Source organism: Cherax quadricarinatus, chromosome 7, assembly GCF_038502225.1.
Source record: "Cherax quadricarinatus isolate ZL_2023a chromosome 7, ASM3850222v1, whole genome shotgun sequence".
Taxonomy (NCBI): Eukaryota; Metazoa; Arthropoda; class Malacostraca; order Decapoda; family Parastacidae; genus Cherax; species Cherax quadricarinatus.
In genome coordinates, this window is record NC_091298.1 from 38,707,930 (window position 1) to 38,727,881 (window position 19,952).

At 39.0% G+C, this 19,952-nt stretch overlaps 1 protein-coding gene across 1 annotated transcript in view; it reads right to left on the minus strand.

Moving 5' to 3' along the window:
• LOC138852329 (protein turtle homolog B-like) overlaps positions 1 to 19,952 on the minus strand; it is a 269,981-nt gene that overhangs the window by 70,667 nt on the left and 179,362 nt on the right. Inside the window, exons 8-9 of the mRNA XM_070082111.1 lie at positions 14,117 to 14,268; positions 2,601 to 2,742 (exon numbers count right to left, since the gene is read on the minus strand). Coding sequence (XP_069938212.1) covers positions 2,601 to 2,742; positions 14,117 to 14,268 — 294 coding nt within the window. The remainder of the gene's footprint in view (positions 1 to 2,600; positions 2,743 to 14,116; positions 14,269 to 19,952) is intronic.

Consider the following 19,952-nt stretch of genomic DNA (forward strand, 5'->3'; position numbering starts at 1 on the left):
TTGAATCTTTCCCTTGACGATGGACAGTGGTTGCAAGCCTCACTTCCGGTCAGGCTTGGAGGGCTAGGAGCACGCAGATCCTCCCAGATTGCTCTACCAGCTTTCTTATCCTCTTCCATTGCATCAAACGAGTTGATAAGACAAATTCTTCCTGACACCCTCTGTGACTCAGCAGGAATAGAAGACCCTAGCTATGCCAGTGCCATCACCGAATGGGAGACTCTTGCTGCTCCAGCACCAAACCCTAGTGCAGCACTGGCTCACAAACAGTCAAGCTGGGATGGCCCAATTGCTGAAAAGGTGCTTGCCAACATGCTCAGGGCTGCAACATCAGATAGGGAGATTGCCCGTCTCCAGGCTGTGAGTGCACATCACTCCGGGGACTTCCTCCAAACAATTCCCATATCGGCAATGGGAACGCGACTCGACCCTAAGACCCTCCGTATTGCAGTGGCTCTGCGCCTTGCTGCCCCAATTCACACAGAATATATGTGTATTTGCGGCGAAGTGCAAGCAGACCAATACGGTCTACATGGTCTTAACTGTTCCAAAACCAAGGGCTGGCATGCAAGACACAATGAGGTCAACGACATCATTAAGAGAACCCTTGCTACAGCTGGATGCCCTGCCGAGAGGGAGCCCCGATCACTTGCAGCAAACAATACCCACAACCCAGCAAACCGCCCCGACGGGATCACCATCTATCCTTAGAAGAATGGCAAGCTCTTAGCATGGGACTATACCTGTGTGTCCACACTGGCTGACACCTATATCCATCACAGTGTGGGGCGACAGGGAGGAGCTGCTGACCACAGGGAGGAGTACAAGATCAGCAAGTACAGGGACATTAGCCAACAGTATCAATTTGTCCCAGTGGGATCAGAGACCTTGGGATCATGGGGAAAAAATGCCACACGTTTCCTTAAAGAATTGGGTTCTAGACTCATCGACACCACCAGGGACCCAAGGGCAGCCACTTTCATGTTCCAGCGCCTCAGCGTCGCCATTCAGAGGGGAAATGCTTGCTGCATACTTGGCTCACGTCCAGCCTCGGAGGAGCTGGAGGAAATTCATGATCTTTGATACATTGTGCTATTGTAATCATGTTTATGTTTTTTTCTGTAAATGTATTCTGTTTATTATATATATATATATATATATATATATATATATATATATATATATATATATATATATATATATATACATGACTCCTCAATTATATATATATATATATATATATATATATATATATATATATATATATATATATATATATATATATATATATATATATATATATATATATATATATATATATATATATATATATATATATATATATATATATATATATATATATATATATATATATCATCCAAGTTGTAGGCAGGTGCACAGCCTAACAAGAGCAAAGCCATCTAAACACGCAGATGACAGCTGGCAAAGCAATAAGAGAGCAGAATACAACATTTACAGAAACGCAATAATAGATCGTAAAACAGATCCTTGTCTCCAGGAACTGACACAGGTGATAAGGATTTCAGAACTAAATGAAAAATGGTGAGTGAACACCTACAACATCATTCAGTTGTTAAGATTCCCTTTCCTATCAAACATCGAACACAATATGAACATAGTAGATTTTAGGTGAGACGTTGAAGGCCAACGATTGAAATTTTGCAAGTGCCAGTGGACAGCAGTCGCTAAACTCAGCCATGGTCCTGAAGGCTTCCTGTTACATCCTTTGGTTTCATTGTCATCTACCATAACATAGCATGCCTCACATATAAAGTATTACATATTTTACTTATGTGACCACATCAACATTTTATCAGCAGAAATATAAAGTGATTCAGGTGGCGGGGTGGATTTTAAATATTCTTTTCAAATAAACTATTATAAATATATTAATAATATATAATAATACTAAACACTAATAATTACATAATTTGCATTAATTCTAGTAATTATGATAAATTGGTGAAGTTTTTTTTCAAATAGTTTGTATTTCAATATGACCTCATTACAGAACACAACATGAGGATGACGTGAAGACAACGTGAAGACAATGAGAAGACAATGCAAAGAAAATGAGAGGACAGCGTGAGGACAGTGTGAGGGCAACGTGTAGAAAGTGAGAAAAACGTGAAGATAGTGTGAGGAAAACGTAAAGAGTGTTAGGATGATATGAAGATGCGAGTACTGCATGAAGGGAGTGCGAGTACATCATGATTCTACGTGTGGTCAGCATTAAGATAGTGAGAGGACAAAGTATAGACAAGCTTTTAAGACAGCGTGCATTCAGTTTAAGGAAACATGAGAGCGGTGGTAAAGACAACATTAGGACAACGTGTGCACAACATTTGAATTATGCATTACTGTGCCTTGAACGAGTATATAACCTGAATTCTTCTTGGAAAAAAACGTAAGAACTATGATTCAACAATGTAGGAGCAACCTCCAGATAGTTTAGGAACAACAAATGAACAACGCGATGAAAAAATAACAAATTAGGAACAGTGTATATATAATCTATGAACAAAATGCTAACAGGTGAGAGCGAGGTGGTAATAAGGGTAGGAGATAAAGGAACTTACCTGCAGGGAAGACGTGGAACACGCAAGGCAGGTGTTGCCTACCCACACTGTTGCTGCCCCAACACAGTAGTGTGCCATAATCCAGCTCTGTGTTGGGCGTGTAGTTGACAGTCGACTCCCACCCAGACTCCGTGATGTGGCTCTGTTGGGGTACGCGGCCTATGTTCACTCATGTTTATGGGATATAACTTATTCATATGTGTGCGTGGTAAGTTTCTCATGTGTGTGTGGGTTGTAACTCAATCGAGTTTGTTGGTGGTAACTCAATCAGGTGTGTTGTAAGTCTTAAGTGTATGTGGTAACTTAGTCATGTGGGTGCTAACTGACATTTGCAATTCCTCTCTCATATGCGTGATAACACTTATGAGTGTGCTAACTAAATCATGTGGTTGGAAACCCACGAATGTGTGTGTGGTAACTCTCGCATGTATGAGGTAAATCGATCATGTGTGTGGTAACACACCCACATGTGGGATAATTAATTCGTCCCAGTCACTCGTGTATATGTAAAGTGGCTAGATGGTCTGCAGTTAAATGCATAATTTTTTTAATAATGAATGTATGTTTTGAATAACTTACTTAAAGCTAAATGCTTTGTCGTATATTTAGCCATCATTACAACTAGCTTTGGTTTACAACAGTTAATGATTATTTATGTTAGGTTGGTAACTACATATAATTTTTTTCTGTCTCTGGAAAAGTCTGAGTAGTAGAGGAGTAGAATTCATACATAAATAGAATTTCCATCAAGTAAGCACAAAATATTTTCTTCTCGTCAGTAAACTTCTGATAAGTCTCTGATCAACAAAGGTTTCAGTTCATGTTGTGAAACGTTTTTGTCTTTAACAAACCGGCCATATCCCACCGAGTCAGGGTGACCTACAAAGAAAACTGAAATTTCTCTTTTTAAAATTTGTATTGTATGCAGGAAAAGGGGTTACTAGCCCCTTGCTCCTTGCATTTTAGTTGCCTCTTACGACACACATGGCTTACGGAGGAAGAATTCTGTTCCATTTCCCCATGGAGATAAGAGAAAATAAACAAGAACAAGAACTGGCAAGAAAATAGAAGAAAACCCAGAGAGGTGTGTGTATATATATGCGTGTATATACATGTGTAGTATGACCTAGGTATAAGTATGTAAGTAGAAGTAGCAAGACGTACTTAAAATCCTGCATGTTTATGAGACAGAAAAAAGACACCAGCAATCTTACCACCATGTAAAACAATTACAGGCTTCCGGTTTACACTCATTTGGCAAGACGGTAGTACCTTCCTTGGGGGCGCTGTCTACCAACCTACTACCTAGGGTTTACAAACATGTGTTTCTAATTAATTTTGGAATGCTGCAACGCCTCGTAGTTGCATGAACGTAACTGTTGTTGTTTAATTCGTCACGAGATATTTTCACTACTTTGGTGAAAAGGCGGAAATAAGGAAAAGCTATGGGCACCTCATCGCTGTTCCGTGTCTTGTTCTAACTTCTAACGTTAGTGGTTTGCTGTCAGGAAGTCATAGAGGCCATTTGCAGTCATGATATAGAGGGAACCGAAGGATCACACAACAGATTGTTATTTCAGTGTAACAAGAGTGTTGGGATTTTCGTCAAAAAAACAAATCCAAAATAACAAATCCAGATCTTCCTTCTGCATCCAGACAGTTTGAACATTAAGATGATTCCATGTTCCAGTGCCACCATTCTGTAACGATATATTTCTTTTCTATGATGAAAAAAAAAACGCTCAGATTCCGAGTTTAAACCGGATGGAGTTAGCAACCATGAACGACATCTAGTGGTTTAAAGTGACCATAACGATGTTTTACATGCTCTTAATTTATCTAAAGAAACCTTCAAAGCTACTTTGTTGCGCCAGTAGAATTTAGTGCACCAAGACACATCAATCAATTTGTTCAGAAAGCAACTGAAAAGCCTAGAAACTTACTTTAAATTAGAAGAATCAATATGCCTCTGTTGTGATGTTACTGGGCTTTTCTATGCTTTGGGTAAACATCGTTATCCTGCAGTGTGGTGTTTGTTTACTGAGTCCAGTATAGCAAGTCTGAAGGCAGTCTTACTTCATAATACCAACACCCAACCAAGTCTGCCTTTAACTCTCGCTAGAGACATGAAAGAAACATGAAACAATGTAAAAATCCTGTCACTCTGATCGAATATGAGAAGTATGTGTGGAAAGTCTGTTGTGACCTAAAATTAATAATAGGTGTGTTACTGGGACTACAAGATTGATTAACAAAGTGCTGCTGCATCCTGTATCTGAGGGACAGCCGAGATACAAAGCAGTACTACAATCAACGTTCGCTTCCAACCCAAGAATCGTATGACGCAGGCATGAAGAACGTTCAACGCGGGCCATTAGTCGATTCGACCAGTTGTACACATCAAGCTAGACCTCATTAAAAGCTACGTCAAGACTCTGGAAAAAGGAGCAGGGTTTGCCTCCCTGGCAGGGTTTGCCTATCTGATAGAAATGTTTCCCAAAGTTAGCAACGCCAAACAGAATAAAAGTTTCTTCATCAGATTTCAAATTCGGAAGTTACTAAATGATACTTACAAAAGTCTCCAAGACGCTGACACTTCAGGGAAGGTTCCTTGATGCTGGTAAGGGGCTCCTGATCTAGGGAATTGAATCTGTGCTCCAGTTCCGTGAATTGAGTCTGAATACCATCCATCCACCCCCTCCACAGGCGTTGTATAATCCCTACTGGTTTAGCGCTCCCCCATGTTTATAATAATAATCCAAGACGCTGAGCAGAAAGCAGGTTTCTTGGACAGTTTTTACAGTGATAATTACAGAAATATTACAGAAGGGCTATTGACAGCATGTCTACAGGCATATAAGATGCCCCTCAAGATTCCTTTCCTCCATTCTCATCTTGACATTTTCCCGCCTGACATCAAAGACTTAGTGAAACAGACGGCGAACGATTTCGAACAACATCCATCATGGAAAAGAAATATCAGGGTAACCTGATGATCAGTTTGATGGCTGATTAATACCTGACACAGGTGCGCGAGATACTCAACACAAGCAAGGAAACCTGGAAACTGTGATATAAATATGTTTGCATGACTGGAAATTTTTGTTAGTTTTGTTATGTAATATATAATAACTTTACGTTAATAGAGAGTAGTTTTTGTCATTGTCTGCACTATCCTTAACAGCCATGCATGATATAATTTCTGTGATCGTTAAGTTACAGATATCATGTGAAGGATCACATGATACTATTTATTACCTAAAAAAAGTTAAATTCTGCAGGCTTGTAGAACACGGGAAATATTTCCTGGATGATTAAATCATTAGTATAATTTGTATTACATTAATAATTATATAATAATAATAATATCTTTATTTACTACAAATACATGTACATGATATACAGACCTAGCAGACATCTATGAAATACTACTGTATAGAAAGCCCCTTGTTATGCTCAACATTTTGGGCAAATTAGGTCAGTGTCCCAGGATGCGACACACACAAGTCGACTAACACCCAGGTACACATTTTACTGATGGGGAACATAGACAGCAGGTGTAAAGAAACATAGGAACATAAGAAAGAAGAAGCACTGCAACAGGCCTACTGGCCCATGCAGAGCAGGTCCATGTTTCTCCCCCGGATTAGCCCAATGACCCACCCAGTCAGGTCACCTCCACTCAAGGAAGGAGCATGGCACCAGACCCAGCAGCACAAGCTAGTCAGGTCCAACTCACACCCACCCACACCCACTCATGTATTTATCTAGCCTATTTCTAATACTACACAACGTTTTAGCCTCAATAACTGTACTCGGGAGTTTGTTCCACTCATCCACAACTCTATTACCAAACCAGTGCTTTCCTATATCCTTCCTGAATCTGAATTTTTCCAAATTGAAACCATTGCTGCAAGTCCTGTCTTGGCTGGAAATTTTCAGAACGCTATTTACATCCCTTTTATTTATTCCTGTTTTCCATTTATACACCTCGATCATATCTCCCTTAATTCTACGCCTTTCGAGAGAGACCAGATTCAGGGTCCTTAGTCTATCCTCACAGGGAAGATTTCTGGTACATGGGATCATCTTTGTCATCCTCATCTGTATGTTTTCCAGAGCATTTATATCCATTCTGTAATACGGTGACCAGAACTGAGCAGCGTAGTCTAAATGAGGCCTAACCAAGGATATATAGAGTTGAAGAACAACGTGAGGACTTCTATTATTTATACTTCTGGATATGAAGCCAAGAATTCTGTTAGCTTTATTGCGAACACTAATGCACTGTTGTCTTGGTTTTAGATTACTGCTAACCAGAACTCCTAAATCCTTTTCGCAATCAGTATTATTAAAATCTACATTATTTAGTTTATATGTGGCATGGTTATTTTCCTGTCCAGCACTTAGAACTTTGCATTTGTCTGTATTAAACTGCATCTGCCACTTCTCCGACCATTGCATCAGTCTATTCAAATCATCCTGGAGTGCTCTAGCGTCCTCATTAGAATGAATTGGACGGTCTATTTTGGTGTCATCAGCAAATTTGCTTATGTCGTTATTTATTCCCTCATCTATGTCGTTTATGTAAATTGTGAACAACAACAGGCCCAACACTGACTGACCCCTGAGGAACACCGCTTGTGACGTGCCCCCATTCTGATTTCTCCCATTTATACAAACTGTCTTCTGCCTATTTGTCAGCCATACCTGTACCCAGGAAAAAATTTCTCCTATTCCGTGTGCCTTAAGTTTCCTCATTAGCCTCTGATGTGGAACTCTATCGAAAGCCTTACTGAAGTCCTGAAGTCCATATGCACAATATCATATTCATTGCCATGATCTACCTAATCAAACATCTTAGTGAAAAATGTTAGTAAATTCGTAAGACAGGAACGCCCCTTTGCAAAACCATGTTGAGATTCATTAATCACTCTGTGCCTATCAAGATAGCTACGAATTGCTTCGGCAATTATTGATTCCATAAATTTTCCCACTATGGAGGTAAGGCTTATTGGTCTATAGTTAGAAGCCAACGACCTCTCACATGCCTTGTAAATAGGTATTACATTTGCCATTTTCCACTTATCAGGCACAATGCCAGTTAGTAGTGATATGTTAAAAAATTAGCCAAAGGTATTATAAGTTCCTCTCTACATTCCTTTAACACCCTTGCAAACAGTTCATCAGGGCCTGGGGATTTGTTAGGTTTTAGTTTCTCTATTTGTCTGAGGACCATGTCACTAGTTACCGCAATCGTGCATAGTTTATTATCGTCCTGTTCTACCTCCATTATTTTAGGAATATCGCTAGTATTTTCCTGGGTGAAAACTGAGAGGAAGTAGATATTGAGAATTTCACAAATATCCCTATCACTGTCAGTGATCTGACCAGAGTTACTCTTAAGTGGGCCAATCTTGTCCCTAATCTTACTTCTGTATACTTGAAAGAACCGTTTTGGGTTAGTCTTTGAATCCCTTGCAACCTTAGCCTCATAATCCCTTTTTGCTTTTCATATTCCTTTCTTTATTTCTCTCTTTAATTGAATATATTGATTTCTTAACTGCCCATCCCCTCTTTTGATACGCCTATATATGCCTCTCTTTTGACCAATGAGATGTTTTAATGTATTGTTCATCCATTTGGTATCATTTTTGTTAGATCTAATTTCCCTACTCGGAACAAAAGTTGTCTGGGCAGCTAGAACTATGCTCTGAGAAACGTCATATTGGCAACCAAGATCACCTACCTGACCCATAGTCAGGACATCCCAATTTAGCCCACCCAGGTAATTTTTCAGTCCCATGAAGTCGGCCAAGTGAAAATCTGGGACAGAGATTTGATTTCAGTTATCTGGGTAATTCCATGATATATTGAAACTAAGTGATTTGTGATCACTTTCTCCTAGCTCATCATTAACCTCAAGATTATTAATTAGTGACTCTTTGTTGGCAAGAACCAAGTCAAGAAAACTGTTTCCTCTAGTTGGGTCTGTCACAACCTGTTCTAAAAAGCAATCCTGAACCGTATCAAGAAAGTCACTAGACTCAAGATTTCCTGTCATATTGTTCCAATCAATTTGTCTAAAGTGAAAATCTCCCATTATCACAACATTTTCATATCTAGATGCCTTATGAATTTCGTCCCATAACATGACTCACGAAATCGTAATGACATGATTGCAAACAAACCATACCACGGGTTAGTATTTATCATGGTTCACATATATTAGAACAGTCAGAACACTTATTGGCACTGACATCAATGTCTGACATAGTTGCTGATAGTCAAGTTATTGTTTTATTAATGCCTATTTTTATGAATAATATTCAGGATGAGTATCAGTTTTCATCAGTAAGTTGATTAAATCCTTTATTGTACTTGTCTATAACTTCTCGGTAGTTAATTCCTTAAAAGATTAATGTAATTAGGACTGTGACATATAAGAAAGCTAGTTTCATAAAAGACTCATTTGCAGCTTTAAATCATACATGCCTATGTAACTCTTATCTGTCTCTGAAATTATTACACCGTCGAAAATATGGATACTCGTCGGATAGTTTAGCATAAAATTTTACACTAAATTTTGTTATCTGACAACTTTGTAATTTAATTTAATATTACCCACTGCATATTTTCTAGCTAGAGGGGTAAAAATGTCATTACAATAGCAGTTAGTCAGTACCTGGTGCCATGAATAAAACAGCGACAATTCCTAGTGTCATGACCAAAACAGCTAGACAATTCCTGGTGCCATGATCAAATCAGCTACACAGTTCCTAGTGTCATGACCAGAACAGCGAGGCAGTTGCTGATGTCATGACCAAACAGCTAAACAGTTGCTGGTGTCATGACGAAAACAGCTAGACAGTTGCTGGTGTCATGTTAGCTATCCGCTAAGGGTATATGTGTGATGTGTACCGAGGGCAGAGTAAGACGGTTTTGTGATTTATATACTAGCTGTTAAAATAAATGCTTATTTCTTTTGAATACTGCTTATTTAGCCTTCTCTGATGATCAAACACTGTTCATTAAACTCTGTATAGGACACCAGTTTTGCGCTTTTCTTTAAGTTTACAAGGGAGTCGGGCACTTAGTCGTGTTTTGTTTAATATTTTTTGATTAAGGCCAATTTGTGTTGCCCCTAGAAAACTGTTTACCTTTAGAGATCTCACGACTTCGACAATAATTCAATCAAATATTAGCTTTGAATATTTGAAAGGACTCAGAGGAGGCACTAGCAATAAAAATGGTAAATTACGACATACACAGTCCAAATCTCCTTAAAATCTTTCACACGGACCTATGAGGCTAATGTGATAAAATGCACTCACGCATTAAGCCAGAAACTGCTCACATGTTGTGTTATCAAGTTATGAGCAAGGAAGAGTTACAGCTCATCAGAAGCGATGCTCAAGAGTTGTTGCGTGAAAAGGAATATTTAAATGTTTCAATTTTCTTTCAAACAACAAAGCAAATTGGGACCTACAAAAGCCAAAATCAACCAAATTGTTTTTTCTAAGCATGACTGACCAACTTTTAAAAAAGAACAGTGCAAGAATTTTTTCTGTTAGCTTTGAGTATATAACATAAATTTTTAACAATGGTCTTCAGAGTACACAGATATTACGAGCACATAAAAGTCTATTAACTTAATTTAACCTACGGTAACCAAATAAAGTCAAACACTGTGACTTATTTCTGATCAGAATAGACATTCTCCAGTTCACAGGAACCAATTTGACTAATAAAACTGACACACAATTTGTACAGCCAAGCACTAAGGTATTACTTCTCTTGAGGAAAACACTTCAGCAATAAGTGTTTAACGCTGTCTGTAAGTTGATGCGTCTTATAGTTATTGCAGAGAACCCAACAAAATTTGTACCTACACAGCCTTAACTTGTGCAACGTTTCACTGTCAACGATGCTTTAGCCTTCAAGACTGACGCATTTCTCAATAGTTATTTATTTATCAGAAGAAAGCACTAAAACCCTGTAGAAAGGGAGGCGTTCAAAACCAATCCAAGCAAGGGGAAAAGTAAATCCAGTTCCTTGGATCAAAATGCCCTCATCATCATCAAGACAAATAATACTTTAATTCAAAAAAGATACTTTACATTTCGATATAAATAGGAGCAAAATGAACCTACACTCTCCATTAAATATATCAAACTTCTTGTATGTAGGATATTAAAGTGTTGATATTCCGAAGGTGATCACAGGAGACTTTCTCCGGTTATGACACGGAAATAAATTTGGGAATGACATATGTTACAGAGCGCATGAGTCACCCATGAATAGAAATAGTACCATGAATTTTGCCCGAGATACATTACACCAACGATGAAAATTTTAGGCCGACCAAATAAAACGTTCTCGAGTAATAAACGAAAATTTGTGACAAAGTGAACAAAAATATTACTGAGAATGTTCAGAAAAATAGTAAAATCTCACCTGGCTAAACACATTAACAAAATATAATTGTGAATTTTTCTGCAAACCATTTAAGAATAAAATTTGATTTTGACAAACCGTCAATCACCTAAGCAAAAAAAAAAAAACGATATATTAACAAAAAAAATAAAAAAATAAAAACACCGCCAGTAAAGGTTTGAAGCCAATTATAATAGTTATTTCCGAGTTATTCAGTGAGGAACAATGTACTTCTTAAGACAATTTGAGATGTACACACCTCAGAGTTACAAATTTGGTTTTAATAAACCCCTCATATGGTAAAAGTTTGAAGCCGATCATAGAAGGCATTGTCCAGTTATTGCTCTCATTCCAACCAATCCAAATTTCTTAACGATGTCAGCGATATTAAAAAAAAATTCCCACTTATGAGGTATCATCCTTTATCCTTCTTATAGAATGCATCGTCAATATAATTTCTAAGACAGTTAGAAAAAGCATTCTTTGATTTTTGAATAAAAAGAAAATCACGTTTTATTCAATAAAACTGGCAAATGCTAATTGACTTATGCTGACCAATAGCAGCGTTGATCTTGTGTTCAGGAAACAACACTGATGGTGGAAATCTGATGCCGATCAGTTGAGTCATTCTCCAGTTATGGCACGGATTGCAATGATTCTAAGTTTTTTGTACCATTTTCCTACAAATAATTTACCTGCGCACAACCAAAACTTAGCGGATATTATCCTAGCCTTAAGATGTATCACTTTACATACTGAAGCCGTTCAGAAACGGTAAACTCAAATTTATTTAACGTGATTTAACGGAAATGATAACTTCATAATATTTTACATATGAAATGGTGCAATTTGTATCTACAGTCTACAAATTTGAATTTTACTCTCTACCATGTCGAAATTTTTGACACCTTTTATGACCGTTTGAAGCTTCGCTACTGAGGGTTTTGGTAGTTATCCGATGAGTTATGAGGGAATGAAATCGAAAAGTTTAAGGAACGAAAAAACATCAGCAACCTCTTAATGGTGTCCCTTCATGATAAAGTTACACCGCTCCTAGTATCATAATCTCATACAATAAAGTTACATAATTTTTAGTGTCATTACCTGACCTAAAACTGCCAGACAGTTCTCGTGTTTAAAACTTTTTAAAACTGCTAGATAAGTACTATTATCCTGACCTGAGCTTGCGCAGTTAGGCAGTTCTTCGTAACCATATTTGGACAAAGTGAACTAAATAGTTTCTAATGACATTTTCTAAATCAATTCATGTATAAGTTCCCAGTCATTACCAGGACAACTTGACAGTTCCTAGTGTGAAGACATGGTGAAAGACAGTTAGACGGCTTATTAGCCGTCTAACTGTCTTTCACCATGTCTTCACACTAGGAACCGTCAAGTCCTGGTAATGACTGGGAACTTATACATGAATTATGGCCTGGACTAAAACTGCTTAAAATGTTCTTTTGTGGAGAAAATTCTCCAGAAAGGGGATATCCGCTTTCTCAGCCCCCTTCAGCCCCCTGAGGGACTTGAGGGACTCAGTCCTCCAGAGAGGCCGATAGCCTCTTTTGCTTCCACATAAACAGTTTAATTAGATCCGCATGAGGCTATCAGTGTGTACCAGATCACAGTCACGCCACATATTCTTGCAGAGCAGTTTCGTTGCAATACGAGTGACAGTGTAATGAGAAAAATGACTCACTTAGCGGGAAAATTACAGGAAAACCCTGCACCACGTTACTTACAATGTGGGAATAAGACGAACTGTCGTCTATATCTAGATAATAAGAAATCAGTCATTTGTAATGAAAGATGTGACGGTGTTAAGCAAGGAGGGAATTAACACTGAAGTCATCATTTAGGGGCCTGGCTAGGGCGAAGTAAGCAGGAAGAGCTCAGATTACTTTAAGAAACGAAAGAGGAAACGTGAGTCACTCGGGCATTGCCCTGGGACAATAGTATTCAGTGCGTTCTCGACTCTTGTTTATTTAACAATCTCAGAAATTTGCGGTAGAATTATTACACGGTGAATTTTGGTCTTCCTGTTGTGAAATTACCATGAAACTAGAGACAAATCTTGGACCGAACTGTGTAGTGTAATCATGTGAATGCAAGCAGAACAATCCCAGTAGAAGACAGTGCAGCATTCCTCGAGAAACTCCAGCTCCAAGCAATACACCTATATCGGGACCAAAATTTCCCTAGCACAAGCCACGGAAAAATTTTGGGTCAGATACAAATTCCCAGGTAAGTCTAGACATACGCTCCTAGTCAGATTGGTTGCAGCTGATAGGAGCGTGTTTTGCTTGGGTTTACCAATAAATCCCATAATGGGTGGGCGATTGAGCTCAACCAAGTAAGTACAAATCTATTCAGCATTAAGTTACCAGTGTCAGAAATGCTGAAATATACGCTCCTCTGGGGCGACTACTTAATCATCACTCATACCTCAACAGCTACGGGCTGGGGTTACCTGATTCCCGTCAGAGGAGCCACCCCGGGTACAGCTGCAGTGAGGCAGAATCAACACTGAAGCTCAGTATCTTTCGTTAATGTCTTTAAATAGACTTAGCTTGGAAACATTCCCTAAATCCTTAGCGACATATCCTAAACCAATACATGATTACATTTCCTATACTTATGATCTGGATACCTAGATTCTTCCTACGGTCATGAAAAGTTAGCAAAACAGTTTCTAGCATAGTTCCAGTCAGACAGCTCCAAATGTCATGACATTAACTTCTAGCTAATCCAGGGTATCCAGATATTTCCTCCTCTTATGATCTAGCTATCCAGATCATAATGAGTAGGAAACAGACAGGTAGACAGTTTACACCTAATGGTAGTTAGACTTAGTTTCATAAACTGAATAAAGGGGTTAAGCAGTTTGGAGTCATGACCAGGACAGATAGATAGTTCCTAGTATAATTACCCGAACAAAAAGACTTCCTAGGCTTATAAACTAGATAAAGAAAGGTAGAAAGCGCCTGGTTTCATAGCTTGGAGAGGACATGATATGTCATGGACAATCTACGTCACTAAGTAGCTTCTGGGGATCACTACAAAATTCAAACACTTACCTTCGGAATGTCGACACTCTCTCCACTGTTATTAAAGGTCCATTTAAATACTAATGGCTTCGGATGGGCATCTAGCTTACAGGGGATATTGACCCTCTCGTACTTGGCGGCCCCGTGGTATATAATCTGGCCACTGCGACACACTGGCGCATCTGTCATCCCCCACCCCAAAAAAAAAAAAGACAGATATTAGCACGTGAAAGTTTTTTTTTCTCAGTATGGAGGGATTCATTATAATGTCAGGAGAATGAGACAATTTTTTCCGACGTCAGTCTTAGCTGTATGATCTAATATGATCTTATAATGTGATAATCTAGCGGAACGCTAACTTATCACAATATAACATCAAGTGAGATGAGCAAATATAATGGAGAAAAAAGGTCACAAGTAACTGCCTGAAGCAACATGTTAGAGAGGCGACGGAAATGGAGGAGATAACCTTAACAGACGATATGGAGAAATAGAGATTAAAAAAAAAAAAATCCTGTGTTTCCATTCAGCTTTGTGCCGTCACAGCGTACAACAGTAGTCATTAAGAAGGAAGAGACGCTGAAGAGGTGCCAGGATATTCGCCAAAAATAAAGTAACTAACCCTAAAGGAACTTAGTACATATACAAAATAATATAACTGCGTAAACCAGGTCAAAGTAACAGAAAATTACGAATCAAATACTACTGATGCACACCGCAGCTAAGTAGAAAACATCAGCAGAAACTAAAACAGAAGATGAGAGAATAATTAACCACTAAATGTAAAAAATAATAAAAAACAGAAATTACAGAACCAGAAATAAACATAAATATGCTGATATATAAATATCATAACACATTTAAAAATTACAAAAGAAATATGCATGTGGTAGGAACAAATTAAGAACGTGCACTCCTGTGGAAAACGTAAGTAGTGGAGCAGGTGCAACACAAGGGTGCACATGTCAGCACGTCAACACAGCTTGGTGCAACACAAGGAAGCAAATGTCAGCACGTCAACACAGCTTGGTGCAACACAAGGGTGCACATGTCAGCACGTCAACACAGCTTGGTGCAACACAAGGAAGCAAATGTCAGCACGTCAACACAGCTTGGTGCAACACAAGGAAGCAAATGTCAGCACGTCAACACAGCTTGGTGCAACACAAGGGTGCACATGTCAGCACGTCAACACAGCTTGGTGCAACACAAGGACGCAAATGTCAACACGTCTACACAGCTTGGTGCAACACAAGGGTGCACATGTCAGCACGTCAACACAGCTTGGTGCAACACAAGGACGCAAATGTCAACACGTCTACACAGCTTGGTGCAACACAATGGTGCACATGTCAGCACGTCAACACAGCTTGGTGCAACACAAGGGCGCAGATGTCAGAACATCAACACAGCTTGGTGCAACACAAGGGCGCACATGTCAACACGTCAGCACAGCTTGGTGAAGCACAAGGGTGCACATGTCAACACGTCAACACAGCTTAGTGCAACACAAGGGTGCACATGTCAACACGTCAACACAGCTTGGTGCTACACAAGGGTGCACATGTCAACACGTCAGCACAGCTTGGTGAAACACAAGGGTGCACATGTCAGCACGTCAACACAGCTTGGTGCAACACAAGGGTGCACATTTCAACAGTCAGTACAGCTTGGTGCAACACAAGGGTGCACATTTCAACACGTCAACACAGCTTGGTGCAACACAAGGGTGCACATTTCAACACGTCAACACAGCTTGGTGCAACACAAGGGTGCACTTGTCAACACAGCTTGATAAACTGTAAACTTTGTTATTAGAAAATCATATATAACATAAAGTATATCAGTGGGAGACAAAGTTAATGTAGGAAAGTGTTACATTTTAAAGGATATAGAAATATATACCTAAAATGACAGAACAATATCTCTAAATATAAATTAAGTAAATTTTTCCCAGCAAATATTAACACAAATAAATTTTTACAGCAGGATATACAGGTATTCTAAGCTTATAGTAATATCAGAAAGCACACAGGAATACTATCTGTATAATGTGTGAAACAGATTGGGTCAGTGTGAAATGTGGAGGTAACATGTTGTCTGATCCGAAGTAAATACTGTTTATTAATAATAAGATCGAGCAAGGTAAACACTACTTGTTAAGTGTAAGAGAAAGCATTGACTGGGTATAATATAAATATCGGATAGTGCTAATTATAGTAATAAAAAACTTCTTGAAAATATTTGAAAAATGTGAAAATGCAGCGACTCAGAACACAGAGATTGTGAAGGGGTAGAAACATGTGTACAGGACAGCAGTGATGAGACAACACATTCTCCCGCCTAAAGAAACAGAAAAACGTCTAGGTTTTATCAGTGAAACAAAATTTACTCATACCTTACATACTTAAATAGCAACGTTCTTCTTGCCGAATAAGGCAAGTGAAAATTTGTGTATGCATTAATTTTGCACAAATCATTCTGAACCTAATGAAAAAAGTATATTTTCATTGAGTTTGTTTATAATTAAATTATTGTAAACATATATAAAATATATTTAGTTGGATTAGGCTATATTAAATTGCGCTTCTTATAATAAGGTTAGTTAAGTTCTCGAACGTTCTCTTGGTACAAAATTATTATTTTTTCATCTACGTAAATGAAAAATAGTATATATCTTCACACGTATAAGAGAAATTTTTTAGATAACTCTTAATTTTAAATGAGTTCTTGCTAACTGATCAGTTTTACCTATTCGGCAAGACATATATATATATATATATATATATATATATATATATATATATTAATGTATATATATATATATATATATATATATCTATCTATCTATCTGTATATATATATATATATATATATATATATATATATATATATATATATATATATATATATATATATATATATATATATACCCACACCTGATCAAGCACGTCAAGAAGTTAGAGAAAGTACAAAGGTTTGCAACAAGGCTAGTCCCAGAGCTCAAGGGAATGTCGTACGAGGAAAGGTTAAGGGAAATCGGACTGACGACACTGGAGGACAGAAGGGTCAGGGGAGACATGATAACGACATACAAGATACTGCGGGGAATAGACAAGGTGGACAGAGATAGGATGTTCCAGAGAGGGGACACAGGGACAAGGGGTCACAACTGGAAGCTGAAGACTCAGACGAGTCACAGGGACGTTAGGAAGTATTTCTTCAGTCATAGAGTTGTCAGCAAGTGGAATAGCCTAGCAAGTGAAGTAGTGGAGGCAGGAACCATACATAATTTTAAGAAGAGGTATGACAAAGCTCAGGAAGCAGAGAGAGAGAGGATCCAGTAGCGATCAGTGAAGAGGCGGGGCCAGGAGCTGAGTCTCGACCCCTGCAACCACAATTAGGTGAGTACAATTAGGTGAGTACACACACACACACACACTGCAAGAAGGCTTTTGACACAGTTCCTCACAAGAGATTAGTGCAGAAGCTAGAGCATCAGGCGCATATAACAGGAAGGGCACTGCAATGGATCAGAGAATACCTGACAGGGAGGCAACAACGAGTCATGGTACGTAATGATGTATCACAGTGGGCACCTGTGACGAGCGGGGTCCCACAGGGGTCGGTCCTAGGACCAGTGCTATTTTTGGTATATGTGAACGACATGACGGAAGGGTTAGACTCAGAAGTGTCCCTGTTTGCAGATGATGTGAAGTTAATGAGGAGAATTAAATCTGATGAGGACCAGGCAGGACTTCAAAGAGACCTGGACAGACTGGACACCTGGTCCAGCAAATGGCTTCTCGAATTTAATCCTGCCAAATGCAAAGTCATGAAGATAGGGGAAGGGCACAGAAGACCACAGACAGAGTATAGGCTAGGTGGCCAAAGACTGCAAACCTCACTCAAAGAGAAAGATCTTGGGGTGAGTATAACACCGAGCATGTCTCCGGAAGCACACATCAATCAGATAACTGCTGCAGCATATGGGCGCCTGGCAAACCTGAGAACAGCATTCCGACACCTTAGTAAGGAATCATTCAAGACACTGTACACCGTGTATGTCAGGCCCATACTGGAGTATGCAGCACCTGTTTGGAACCCGCACTTGATAAAGCACGTCAAGAAACTAGAGAAAGTACAAAGGTTTGCAACAAGGTTAGTTCCAGAGCTAAGGGGAATGTCCTATGAAGAAAGATTAAGGGAAATCGGCCTGACGACACTGGAGGACAGGAGGGTCAGGGGAGACATGATAACGACATATAAAATACTGCGTGGAATAGACAAGGTGGACAAGGACAGGATGTTCCAGGGAGGGGACACAGAAACAAGAGGCCACAATTGGAAGTTGAAGACACAAATGAGTCAGAGAGATAGTAGGAAGTATTTCTTCAGTCATAGAGTTGTAAGGCAGTGGAATAGCCTAGAAAATGACGTAGTGGAGGCAGGAACCATACACAGTTTTAAGACGAGGTTTGATAAAGCTCATGGAGCGGGGAGAGAGAGGGTCTAGTAGCAACCGGTGAAGAGGCGGGGCCAGGAGCTAGGACTCGACCCCTGCAACCACAAATAGGTGAGTACAAATAGGTGAGTACACACACACACACACACGCACGCGCAAACGCACAAAGAGTCTTGGACAGGCTGGATGCGTGGTCTAGCAACTGGCTCCTAGAATTTAACCCCGCCAAATGCAAAGTCATGAAGATCGGAGAAAGGCAAAGAAGACCGCAGACAGAGTATAGGCTAGGCGGCCAAAGACTGCAAACTTCACTCAAGGAGAAAGATCTAGGAGTGAGTATAATACCGAGTACATCGCCAGAAGCACACATTAACCAGATAACTGCTGCGCCATGTGGACAAGATTGCTCATTATGTCAGGTTGTCTCAAGACGGATTGGAGACGCTCGACCTGTGTCTGCGAACCAAAACACTGTTTAGTATAATAATTTGGGCAGCATCCCATCCCGGTGGGTGATTACAGGAACTAACGTGGTTAAAGATAGCGTTCGACTTCTGTCCTGTCCTGACTGAGTATTTATGTTGGGCTATTCTGGTTTCCAGAATTTTACCTGTTTGACCTACATATGAGAGAGGACACTGAGTACATGGGACGTTGTAAACCCCACCAACTTTGATAGAGGATGTGTTTTTAATCAGCTTGTTTCACTGTCCCAGTGTTTTTGAAACCAAGGTTTATATTGATCTTTATTAATACCTCATGCAGGCAAACCAGGTTCTCATTGTATGGTTGTTATGCATGGTTCTGCATGACATTGTGATGTACATATAGTGGAGAAGTGTGCCATAATAGTATGAATGTTATAATTGTAAAGCATAATTTTATAATTCATAATGTGTATTTTCTGCGTAACATGGGGGCCTGTATATGGGAGAATTATCAAATTTTATGTGGTAATTCAACTTTGCAACCTGGAAAGTCAATAATCATTCTTTACTGGGTTGGTTAGAGGAAGAATTCACTATAGCACACTAAAATAATAATTTACCTTTGTGTTTAATATTGCTGTTTTTAGGATGTTATTATTAACTAATACCCTGTGCATAATATACCTTTGTGTGCAATATTGCAATATATGCTCTGTGAATAATTTACCTTTCTGTGCCATATTGTTGATTTTTAGGGTGTTATTAATACCTGATATTTTGTGCATAATTTGCCTTGCAGGTACAATCTTGCTGATTTTTGGGGAGGTTATGCTTACCTAATTTTCTGGGAATAATTTTCCTTTGCAGGTGCAATAGCTCCATTTTTCTGCCAGGATTTTCTTGTTGTGTGCAATCCTGTTTAATTTTAGGGAGTCACATGACAATCACTTCTTGTGAATATACTACTGCAGTG